At 42.8% G+C, this 12450-nt stretch overlaps 1 protein-coding gene across 4 annotated transcripts in view; it reads left to right on the top strand.

The window, feature by feature from the left end:
• The window catches only part of PADI4 (peptidyl arginine deiminase 4), a 37181-nt gene that overhangs the window by 2934 nt on the left and 21797 nt on the right, over window positions 1–12450 (top strand). For 3 of the 4 annotated variants that reach the window (XM_028108138.2, XM_028108139.2, XM_028108137.2), the window contains exon 2: window positions 11389–11569. In XM_028108138.2, coding sequence (XP_027963939.1) covers window positions 11389–11569 — 181 coding nt within the window. Of the gene's footprint in view, window positions 1–7311; window positions 7525–11388; window positions 11570–12450 lie in introns of all 4 variants that reach the window. The other variant, XM_088022589.1, reaches the window with a different exon arrangement.

Below are 12450 nucleotides of genomic sequence, written 5' to 3'. Positions count from 1 at the left end.
TTCATTTTCCTGCTGTACCAAACACACAGCGTGTCCCTCTCCTGTCCCCTCCTCCTGCCATGGCACTTGGGCAGCTGGGGAGGCCTGGCTTCTCACCTCGGCTTTGTGGGCATGAACTTGAACGGCTGTGCACAGACTTTGGCAGAGAAACAAGGGCGTTTCCTACATTTCGGTCTGTCCAGGTCGGTGTGTAACCCACAGAAAGGCCCCTGGTTCCAGCGCAGTGCCCCTCAGCCAGGAACTCTTGTCGGGCACAGGCTGAGCGCCCCGTCACTACTGAGAGGCCCCCAAACCTCACAACAACCTAGGAAGCAAGGAAACCTCATTTCCATGAGACCAGGCTTCCCTCATGACCCAAGTCACGTAGCCTGTCCGGAGCAGCCCAAGCTGGTCACCACTCTCCAGCCCTTGGAGACGGGCTGCTGCACACCTCTCCCCCCTGTCCCCCAGGCTGGCCTGGGACTTCCCGTGGGGCACCCCTGCTGGCCTGCAGGCGAGTGTCTGAGCACAGGCTGCTCCAGGGGCTGGAGTCAGAGGCCCGAGCCGTGGTTGGTATACCTGGCTGGCTGGTATAGACAGACAGGGCCCCTGCGCTGGGCTGTGCGGTGCGGTGGGAGGGGTAGTTCGAGGACTCTGTCCACACTGACCCTGGCTATCTCCCCAATCCAGAGAGTCAGTGCGCCAAGGCCCAGGTTCGGTGTCCCCACAGGGAACGACAACCCAGCCATCCTGCTCCTGGCCCCCGTTGGGGGCGGACCAGGCTGGGAGCACGTGGTAAAGCCAGTGCCTACACCGAGGGGTGGGGACAGGCAGGGACACCCATTAGTGGAGTTCAGTAGATGTAGATTGGTGTCCTTGTCAAGGAAGACTTGGGGGAACCCGCAATGGGACCCCAGATCCTCCGGCTGAGGAAATCACCCTCCACCTAGCCAGGAGCCCCTGGGACCACAGAGCTTGCCCCCACCCCCACCACCCGTTCCCCCAGCTCAAGGTCTGGCACACAGCGTGGCCACGCACACCTGGGGAGGGTGCAGGGGTGCTGTGAGGGGCTCAGTGTGACTGCAGTGTGGGGAGAATGTAGGGGCGGGGCGGGTGTAGGAAGCGCGCTGGCAGCACCCTGACCCTGTGACAGAGCAGAGAAGTGCAACGCCTAAAGCTGAGCTTGGGGAGGTGTCTTCAGCCCTCTGCCTCAGTTCCCTCACCTGTGAAATGGAGGGAAGCTCAGCACCCACCTGGCACGTTGGTGGTGAAAACTGAATGAGCTGATGTATGGAAAGAATGCGTACAGGGCCTGGAGCAGAGTGAATGCTCTACAAATGCTCGCTGTTCCTGAAGGCTAAGAACCTGAGCTTGACTTTGTATGGATGGCATGGGGGCTTGAGCTGGGGCGGGGGCAACACATGAAAGGAAACCGGGGACAGAGTCTAGGAGAGTGTTGGTTTCATCTACTTCTTGGTTCTTCAAAAATGACTTCAAAAATTTGTCTCCTGGAAAAAAAAAATCAAAATGTCCATCAATGATTGTCCTTAAGTGGTAAGATTCCATTCTTTTTCTAGGCAATTTTTCCTTCCTTCCTTCCTTCCTTCCTTCCTTCCTTCCTTCCTTCCTTCCTTCCTTCCTTCCTTCCTTCCTTCCTTCCTTCCTTCCTCCTTCCTCCCTCCCTCCCTTCCCTCCCTCCCCTCCCTCCTTCCTTCCTCCCCATCTGCCTCTTTCCTCCTGTCTTCCTTGTTAGTCCTATATTAGCTATCCATCACTATGGGACAAATTGCCCCCGAACCCGGTGGCTTGAAACAGTAGTGGTTATTATCTTCCCGTGTCCGTGGGGCAGGACTCGGGTGTGGCTTAGCTGGGTCCTCTGCCTTGGGTCTCAGTGGCCGTGGTCAAGATGCCAGCGCAGCTCTAGTCATGTTGAGGCCTGGCTGAGGCAGGCTCTGCTTCCAAGCTTACCCATGTCATTGTTGGCAGCTTACTCCATCAAGGTGAGGAAGCCAAGGGGGGGAGGGGAGGGAGAGAGAGAGAGAGGGAGAGAGAGAGAGGGAGAGAAAGAGAGAGAGAGAGGATGTCTTTTGTAACCTTATCACAGAATGGACAGCTCATTCCCTTAGCTATTTCCCATTGGCTAGAAAGCTGTCACGAGGCCCTTCCTACCTTCCCGAGGAGGGATTTACACGAGGGTGTGAGCACCAGAGGTGGGGATTATTGGGGGCCATCTCTGAAGCCTACCTATCACAGACTTTTCCAGTGTTTTCCTAATTCTCTGTAAGGAATACATGTAGCTTTTGATACAGAGATTAAGAACTTCATGGCAAAAATAAAAATAGAAAGCACAATCATAATACTCTTGTCTTTGTGACCTTGGGGAGCAAGCTCTGCCTCTCCAGGGAGCCTCCTTTGTGGTTTGAATCTGCTGCATAGCACTAGTCCCTCCACCATCTGTGGGTCACTCACTGTCGCAGAAAGGACAGCCCTGAACGTTCCTGGACATGTCTCCTGGCAGACACGTGCCAGGGATGCTCTGGGGTGTCTACCTTGCGGTGGATTGCTGGGGTTGGGGCGGGCCGATGTCTAACTTCATAAGAGAACACCAAGTTGTTTTACAGAGTGGTAAACTTCACACTCCTGTGAGCAGTGTTAGAGTTGCCTTTGAACTGTATTGTCCACAGTGTTATTTTTCACCAATCCAGCCGGTGTATGCCCCTGTCACACTATGGCCTGGATATTTTCGTTTCCTTACTTATGAGTAAGAGGGAGTGCCTCTTCACATGTTTATTATCCTTTTCTGTTGCAAGCTCTCTGAATGTCTGTTCATATCTTCGGCTATTTTTTTCTATTGAGTTATCTTTTTCATATTGATTAACCCAAGTTCTTTATATATTCTAGGTGCTAAGCCTTTTTGGTCTTACGTCGTGAATATCTTCTCTGTAGATTATGCTAAGTCTTTTCACTTTATAGTGTTGTTTGAAGAACAGAAGTTATTTATTCTCATCTAGTTGAACTTATAATCTTTTCTTTAATGTTTATTCGTTTTATGTCTTGTTTAAATAAGGGCATAAAAATGTCATCTTCTTTTAAAAGATGCAAACACCTATTTATGATAAAACTCTCAGTAAACTTAGAGGGGAATTTCCTCAACCTGATAAAGTCTATCATCAAAAAACCTACAGCTAACATCGACCTAATGGTGAGAAACTTACAGCTTTCCCACTAAAATCAGGAGAAAGGCAAAGATGTCCCCACTCACCACTGCTTTTCAACATCATACTAAAATTCCTAGCAAATGCAATGAGACTAGAAAGGGAAATAAGAGAGATATCAATTGGAAAGAAAGAAAGAAACCTGTCTTCATTTGCAGGTGACAAGATCATCTATGTAGAAAGTCCAAATGAATTAACAACAACAACAACAAAAACCCTTCTAAAACTAACAAGCAATATGTCAAGGCTATAGAATACAGTGTTAATGTAGAAAAGTCCATCATTTTCCCACATACCAGCAACAAACAAGTGGAGTTTGAAATATAAAAACACAGTACCATTTACATTTGCACTCCCCCGAATTAAATTTATACTTAGGTATAAATCTAATAAAATATGTATAATATCTATATGAGGAAACCACAAGACTCTGATGAAAGAAATCAAAGAAGTAAATAATTGGAGAGATATTCCATGTTCATGGATAGGAAGATTCAACATTGTCAAGATGTCAATTCTTCTCAGCTTGATCTGTAGATTCAATGCAATCCCATTTTGTGGATATCGACAAACTGAGTCAAAGTTTATAAGGAGAGGTAAAAAACTCAGAATAGCTAACACAGTATTGAAGGAGAAGAATAAAGTTGGAAGGCTGAAACTATATCATAAAGACTTATTATAAAGCTATAATCAAGACAGTGTGGTATTGGCAAAGGAACAGAGAAATAAATAAATGGAACAGAATAGAGAACCCAGAAATGGATCCACATAAATATAATCTACTGAACTTTGACAAAAAGCAAAGGCAATACAATGGAAAAAAAGTAGTTTTTTCAACAAATGGTGCTGGAACAACTGGACATCTACATCCAAAAAAGGAATCTAGACACAGACCCTGCATCCTTCACAAAAATTAACTCAGAGTAAGCCATAGACCTAAATGTAAAATAGAAAACTATAAAATTCTCAGAAGGTAATATAGGAGAAACCCTAGATGACCTTGGCAATGACTTTTTAGATAAAATACAAAAGGCATAATCCAGGGGCGCCTGGGTGGCTCAATCATTAAGCATCTGCCCTCGGCTCAGGTCATGATCCCGGGGTCCTGGGATTGAGCCCTGCATCAGGCTCCCTGCTCCGCGGGAGGCCTGCTTCTCCCTCTCCCTCTCCCCCTGCTTGTGTTCCTTCTCTCACTGTGTCTCTCTCAGTCAAATAAATAAAATATTAACAAAAAAAGGCATAATCCAGAAAAGAAAAGAAAGAATTGATAAGTTGGACTTTATTAAAATTTAAAAGTTCTGCTCTAAAAAGGACTGTGAAGTGAATAAAAAAAGACAAACCATAGACTGGGAGAAAATATTTACAAAAGATATATCTGATAAAAGATTGTTATCCAAAACATACAAAGAACAACACTAGCAAACAACCTAGTTGAAAAATGGGCTAAAGATCTTAAGAGACACCTCACCAAAGAAGATCACAGATGGCAGGTAGACCTCCACATGATATGTCATCTGGGCAATGCAAATTAAAACAACCATGAGATGCCACTTCACACCTATTAGAATGGCCAAAATCCAGAACACTGAGAGCACCAAATGCTGGAGAGGATGTGGAAGAACAGTAACTCTCATTTCATCGCTGGAGATAATGCAAAAACGGTACAGCCACTTTGGAAGACAGTTTGGTGGTTTCCTACAAAACTAAACATACTCTTACCATACGGTCCAGTAATTGCACTCCTTGGTATTTACCCAAAGAGGTTGAAAACTTATGTCCGCACAAAATTTGCACACCGATGTTTATAGTAGCTTTGTTCATAATTGCCAAAACTTGGAAGCAACCAAGAAGTCTTTCAGTACATGAATGGATAAAGAAACTGTGGTCCAACCAGACAATGGAATATTATTCAGTGCTAGAAAGAAATGAGCTATCAAGCCATGAAAATACATGGAAGAAACTCAAAATGCATATTACTAAGAAAGAAGCCAATTTGCATTTGCAACGATGTGGATGGAACTGGAGGGTGTCATGCTGAGTGAAATAAGTCAGAGAAAGACATGTATCATATGACCTCACCGATATGAGGAATTCTTAATCTCAGGAAACAAACTGAGGGTTGCTGGAGTGGTGGGGGTGTGGGAGGGATGGGGTGGCTGGGTGATAGACATTGGGGAGGGTATGTGCTATGGTGAGCTATGTGAATTGTGCAAGACTGTTGAATCACAGACCTGTACCTCTGAAACAAATAATGCAATATATGTTAAGAAAAAAAAGAAGAAGATAGCAGGAGGGGAAGAATGAAGGGGAGTAAGTCGGAGGGGGAGACGAACCATGAGAGACGATGGACTCTGAGAAACAAACTGAGGGTTCTAGAGGGGAGGGGTGTGGGGGGATGGGTTAGCCTGGTGATGGGTATTAAAGAGGGCACGTTCTGCGTGGAGCACTGGGTGTTATGCACAAACAATGAATCATGGAACACTGCATCAAAAACTAATGATGTTGGGCGCCTGGGTGGCTCAGTTGGTTAAGTGACTGCCTTCGGCTCAGGTCATGATCTTGGAGTCCCAGGATCGAGTCCCGCATTGGGCTCCCTGCTCAGCGGGGAGCCTGCTTCTCCCTCTGACCCTCCCCCGTCTCATGCTCTCTCTCTCTATCTCATTCTCTCTCTCAAATAAATAAATAAAATCTTTTTAAAAAAAAAAAACCTAGCTCTTAAAAAAAAACCTAATGATGTAATGTATGGTGATTAACATAACAATAAAAAATAAAAAAAAAAGAAAGAAGCCAATTTGAAAAGGCTACATACTATATGATCCTGACTGTATGACATTCTGGAAAAGACAAAACAATGGCGACAGTAAAAGATCAGTGGTTGCCAGGGGTTGGAGGAAGGAGGGGTAAATAGGCAGAGCACAGAGGATTTTTTTTTATAATTTTTTTATTATGTTATGTTAGTCACCATACAGTACATCATTAGTTTTTGATGTAATGTTCCATGATTCATTGTTTGTGTATAACACCCAGTGCTCCATGCAGTATGTGCCCTCCTTAATACCCACCAATGGGTTCACCCATCCCCCCACCCCCCTCCCCTCTAGAACCCTCAGTTTGATTCCCAGAGTCCATAGTCTCTCATGGTTCATCTCCCCCTCTGATTCCCCCCCCTCTTCATTTTTCCCTTCCTTCTCCTAATGTCCTCCAGGCTACTCCTTCTGTTCCACAAATAATGAAACCATATGATAATTGTCTTTCTCTGTTTGACTTACTTCACTTAGCATAATCTCCTCCAGTTCCATCCGTGTTGATTCAAATGTTGGGTATTCATCCTTTCTGATGGCTGAGTAATATTCCATTGTATATATGGACCACATCTTCTTTATCCATTCATCTGTTGAAGGGCCTCTCAACTCCTTCCACAGTTTGGCTATTGCGGACATTGCTGCTATGAACATTGGGGTGCATATGGCTCTTCTTTTCACTACATCTGTGTCTTTGGGGTAAATACCCAGTAGTGCAATTGCTGGGTCATAGGGTAGCTCTATTTTTAACTTTTTGAGGAATCTCTACACTGTTTTCTAAAATGGCTGTATGAACTTGCATTCCCACCAAGAGTGTTAAGAGGGTTCCCCTTTCTCCACAACCTCTCCAACATTTGTGGTTTCTTGCCTTGTCAATTTTTGCTGTTCTAACTGGTGTGAGGTTGTATCTCAGTGTGGTTTTGATTTGAATTTCCCTGATGGCTAATGATGTTGAACATCTTTAAATGTGTCTGTTAGTCATTTGTATGTCTTCTTTGGAGAAGTGTCTGTTCATGTCTTCTGCCCATTTTTTTTTTTGACATGATTATTTGTTTTTTGGGTGTTGAGTTTGAGAAGTTCTTTATAGATCTTGGATACCAGCCCTTTATCTGTAGTGTCATTTGCAAATTTTTTCTCCCATTCTGTGGGTTGTCTCTTTGTTTTATTGACTGTTTCCTTTGCTGTGTCAAGCTTTTTATCTTGATGAAGTCCCAAAAGTTCATTTTCACTTTTGTTTCCCTTGGCTTTGGAGATGTGTTTTGAAAGAAGTTGCTGTGGCCGATGTCGAAAAGGTTACTGCCTATGTTCTCCTCTAGGATTTTGAAGGATACTTTATCCAGCAAGGCTGTCATTCAGAATGGATGGAGAGACAAGGAGCTTCCAAGACTGGCAGAAACTGAAAGAATGTGTGACCACCAAGCTGGCCCTGCAAGAAATATTAAGGGGGGTTCTATAAAAGGAGAAAGACCCCAAGAGTGATATAGATCAGAAATTTACAGAGACAATCTATAGAAACAAGGACTTCACAGGTAACATGATGACAATAAAATCCTCTCTTTCAATAATCACTCTCAATGTGAATGGCCTAAATGCTCCCATGAAACAGCACAGGGTTGCAGATTGGATAAAAAGACATGACCCATCCATATGCTGTCTACAAGAGACTCATTTTGAACCTACAGATACATCCAGACTGAAAGTGAAAGGATGGAGAACTATTTTTCATGCCAACAGATCTCAAAAGAGAGCTGGGGTAGCAATTCTCATATCAGATAAATTAGATTTTAAGCTAAAGACTGTAGGTAGAGATACAGAAGGACACTATATCATGCTAAAAGGGTCTATCCAACAAGAGGATCTAACAATTGTAAATATCTATGCCCCCAACATGGGAGCAGCCACCTACATATGCCAACTGTTAAACAAAATAAAGAGATATTGATAATAATACACTAATAGTAGGAGACCTCAACACTCCGCTCTCAGCAATAGACAGATCATCTAAGCAGAAAATCAACAAAGAAACAAGAACTTTGAATGACACACTGGACCAGATGGACCTCATAGATATATACAGAACGTTCCACCCTAAAACAACAGAATACTCATTCTTCTCAAACGCACATGGAACTTTCTCCAGAATAGACCCCATACTGGGTCACAAATCAGGTCTCAACCGATACCAAAAGATTGAGATTATTCCCTGCATATTCTCAGACCATAATGCTTTGAAAGTGGAACTCAACACAGAGAATTTTAAGGGCAATGACACTACTCTGTATAATACCATAATGGTGGCTACATGTCGTTATGCATACATTTGTTTAAATTCATAGAATGTAAAACACCAAGAGTGAAACATAAACTGTGGAGTTTGGGTGATTATGATGTATTGATGTAAGCCTATCAATTTTAATGAATGTACCACTCCAGTGGCTGATGCTGATAATGGGGGAGGCTGTGCATGGCGGGGGGCAGGAAATATACGGGAAATCTTTGTACCTTCCTCTCAATTTTGCTGTGAACCTAAAATTTCTCTAAAAAGTAAAATCTATTTAAAAAATATTCAAATTTTTGCCTTTCATTTTTAAGTCGTAAATCCACCTGGAGCTTGTTTTTGTATATGGTATGAGGATGGGATCAATTTAATTATTTATCCAATTTAACTATTTTCCATATGAGCAAGCAATTGTCCCAGCACCATTTGTTACATAATCTTCCCTTTGCCCAGTTATCTACAAGACCACTTCTGTCACAGGTCAAGGAGAATCTCTCTTAAGTTACATCTGTCATTTGTCCCTGCCTGAGCCATTATGGCACCATCCATGGCTTCCTGGTAACTCATACCTGGTAGAGCAAGTCCCTTACATTTTGCTTCTTTTCCTTAAGGAGTACTTTGACTGTCTTAGTCCCTTGGTTTTCCATGCCAATCTTGGAATCAACTTGTCAAGTTCCATGAAATGCCCTGGAATTCCATTGAATATATCAATTCATTTGGAGGGAATTCATACGTTAATGATAGTAAGCCTTCCTCACCATGTTTGTGGTATTTCTTTCTATTAGTTTGGGTCTTCTCTAATGCTTTCAATAGGTTTGGTTTTCTCCATAAAATCCTTACATATCTTTTGTTAGATTTATCCTAGGTACTTTACAGTGTTTTTTCCTAATGTAAATTATATCTGCTTGTAAAAATTATTTTTCTAACTATTTACTGCTGGTGTACAGAAATGCAACTGGTTTTTGCCTTTCCACCTTACTGCCTACCCTACTGAATTCTTAGTATTTCTTTTAAATTAAGGTTTAAAATGTTGGGGGGAGTTTGCCGATAATCATGCTGTGGGGGTTTTATCATGCTGTAGATAGTTTATCAACTATCTACAAAATAATCTGCTTTTCCTGCAGTGATTTTTTTTCATTTTTCTATTTTTTCCCCCTTGATCAATCTTGCCAGAGGTTTACCAGTTGTATTAGTCTGTTTTGGCTTTGTTGATTTACTTGTTTTATATTTCACAGATTTCTACCATCTTTATTTTCTTTATTTTGGGAGGTTATGTTCTATTTGGTTTTTCTGTTTTTTCTTATATACTTATTTTTTAGCTTTTCTCTTCTTTTTAAAAGATCGAGGCATTTAAGGCACAAAGCAACATCTTTAGCTCCCCCAAAAGTTTTGAAATGTAGTATTTTAATTATTGCTCAGTCTTAAGTATTATTATTTAATTTCCATTAATTGTTCATTGACTTGTAAGTTATCTAGAAGTCTGGTTTTAAAATTTCCAAATGTATGGGGCTTAAAAATGGACTTTATGTTAGTGACTCCTAGCTTAGTTACATTCTGATCAAAGACTGTGCTACCTACACTGTATGTAACCTATCCTTTAATATTTGTTACAACTTGCTTTGAGGGCTAACTATGTGATCAATGTTTTTTACTGATCCATGTGCACTTTGCTTGGGAAAATGTGTATTCACTAGTTGTGGAGCAAGGAATTCTACATATGTGTACCAAAGCAAGCTTGTTAATTGTGTTACTAATTTTTTGTCTGCTTAATCTATTGTTGATTGAGAAAGAAGACTTAAAGTCTTCAACTATGATGATGGGTTTGTCAAATTCTCCCTGTATTTCTATCAGTTTTGCCTTATATGTGTATTGGGGCTATGTTATTAGGTGCCTACAAGTTTAGAATTTCTTCTGGGTGAATTGAACCTTAAATTATTAGTTTGTGATCTTCTCTATTGCTAATAGTGTGTTTTTCATCTAAAAATTAATTTTGTCTGATATTAATATACCCACCCCAGCCCTCTTTTGGTCAGTATTGGTTTAATGTATGTTTTTCCTTTCCTTTAAATTTCATCTTTTCTGGATCTTTATATTTTAGGTGTGCCTCTTATAAATATCATATAGCTGAGTTTTGTTTCTTTATCTAAGCCAAAATTCTCTTTTAACTAGTAACATCGATACATTGACATTTATTTTGATTATACATATATTTGGACTTGTTTTTACCTTTTTGGTATTTTTATTTGTACAATTTTTTTTCTTGGGGCACCTAGGTGGCTCAGTCAGTTAAGCGTCTGTCTTCGGCTCAGGTCATGATCTTGGGGTCTTGGGATCAAGCACCACGTTGGGCTCCCTGCTCAGCAGGGAGTCTGCTTCTCCTTCTCCCTCTACACACCCCCATCACTCGTGCTCTCTTTCTCACTCTCTCAAATAAGTAAAGAAAATCTTTTTAAAAATATATAATTTTGTGGGGTACACAATTCTAAGTTAACAGTTATTTTTTTCAAAATACTTTGAAGATGTTATTCAACTGTCTTCTGGATTTCATTGTTGCTATTGGGAAACCTGCTTTCAATCTAATAGTAATTCCTTCATAGGTGATCTGACTCTTCTTCCTGGATACCTTTAATACCTCCCTTTTGTTTTTGGTGTTCCTCAATTTAACCTCCATGGTGTATATGTGTGTGTGCATGCACACATAGAGAAGGGAGTCCTTGGAGATCTCCCTTATGTCTCATGATCTTAGCAATGCTCTAAAAAGTATATTTTAATCACAATCTAGTTGTTTTGTAAGAGGAAGTTCCTTCGGAGTAGTGGTATGTTATATTCCAGAAGCAGAAGTCTGTGTGATTGTTTATATATGCACAATCCTCCGTGTGCACATCCCCCTGCAATTCTCCTAGTCAGAGTGTAAACCCTTCAGGTCAGGTGATTTTCATTTTTGTTTCTCACTATCTCCCGACAACCTCACAGTACTTACTGCCATGGTCAGGGTTGACTGGCTGCCATGTGGGGTTTACACTTGTTGGGGGAAAGGGAAGAATGCTGGGAGAGCAGTGGCGGGCCAGGCCTCCCTCACGGTGCCCCTCCGTCCTCCCCACTGTCTCTTCCACAGCTCTGCCCCCACAGGCTACACATCCTTCAGCATCAGTGCTTCCCCAGGAGTGGTTGTGGATGTTGCCCATAGCCCTACAGCCAAGAAAAATCCCACAGGTTCCTCCAAGTGGTCCCTGGACCCTAGCCTGGAGGTGAGCCTGAGGATGAAAGCTGCGAGTGGTAGCACAGGTGACCAGAAGGTGAGTGTGGCAGCTGTGGGGTGGGACGTGTGGGAGGAGGTCAGCAGACGGCAGTAGGTCAGCTGCTCAGTCCGTCCTGCACTGACCCCCAGCCCTAGCAGAGCTTCCTTCTCTCTGGATACTATAGAGACTGTTCCAGCCATAGGCATCCTCACAGACAATACAGGGATGCCAGGGGTTTAGGGAAGCCGGGTTTTTACTAAACTCATCCATTCAGAAAATGTTTAGTATTCACCTCCTACATGCCAGGCAGTGCCAGGCATTGGAGACACAGAAGGGAACAAGACAGGTGAGGTTGCAGCCTGCATGGGTAAAATACAGGTAAGCCATTATGAGTGGTGGTGAGTGCTATGAGGCCACAGCCAGGCAGCCCTGGGAAGCTCTGGTCCATGCCCTTTTCCTGTGGCTGCTGGACAAATGACCAGAAACTACTGGTTTAAATCAACAGAAATGTATTCTCTCAGGAGGACAGAAGTCCAAAATCAGCAGTACTCCCTCTGGAGGCTCTGGGGAGAACCAGTTCTTTGCCTCCTTCAGCTCCCCAGACTAGTGGCTGTGTCACTCCAATCTCTGCCTCCGTGGTCTCGTTGCCCCTCCTCAGGCTGTCAAATCTCCCTCTGCCTCACTCTTATAAGGACACAAGTCACTGGATTTAAGGCCTCCCTGGATAATCCATAATGATCTCATCTCAAGACCCATAACTACATCTGCAAAGACCTTTTTTCCAAATAAGGTCACATTCACAGGTTTCAGGCATTCAGATGTGAACATATATTTTTGGGGACCACCACTCAACCCATTGCGCCCCCTCCAACTGTAGATAAGCTCAACAGGAGCCTCTGGGGTTCCCACAGAGATCTGAGCCAATGAGCACTTGTTTC

The sequence above is a fragment of the Eumetopias jubatus genome, unplaced genomic scaffold, assembly GCF_037043125.1.
Source record: "Eumetopias jubatus isolate StellerSeaLion01/CBP00866 unplaced genomic scaffold, mEumJub1_p1.0 scaffold_4, whole genome shotgun sequence".
NCBI lineage: Eukaryota > Metazoa > Chordata > Mammalia > Carnivora > Otariidae > Eumetopias > Eumetopias jubatus.
This window is presented reverse-complemented; position numbering and strand designations above follow the sequence as displayed.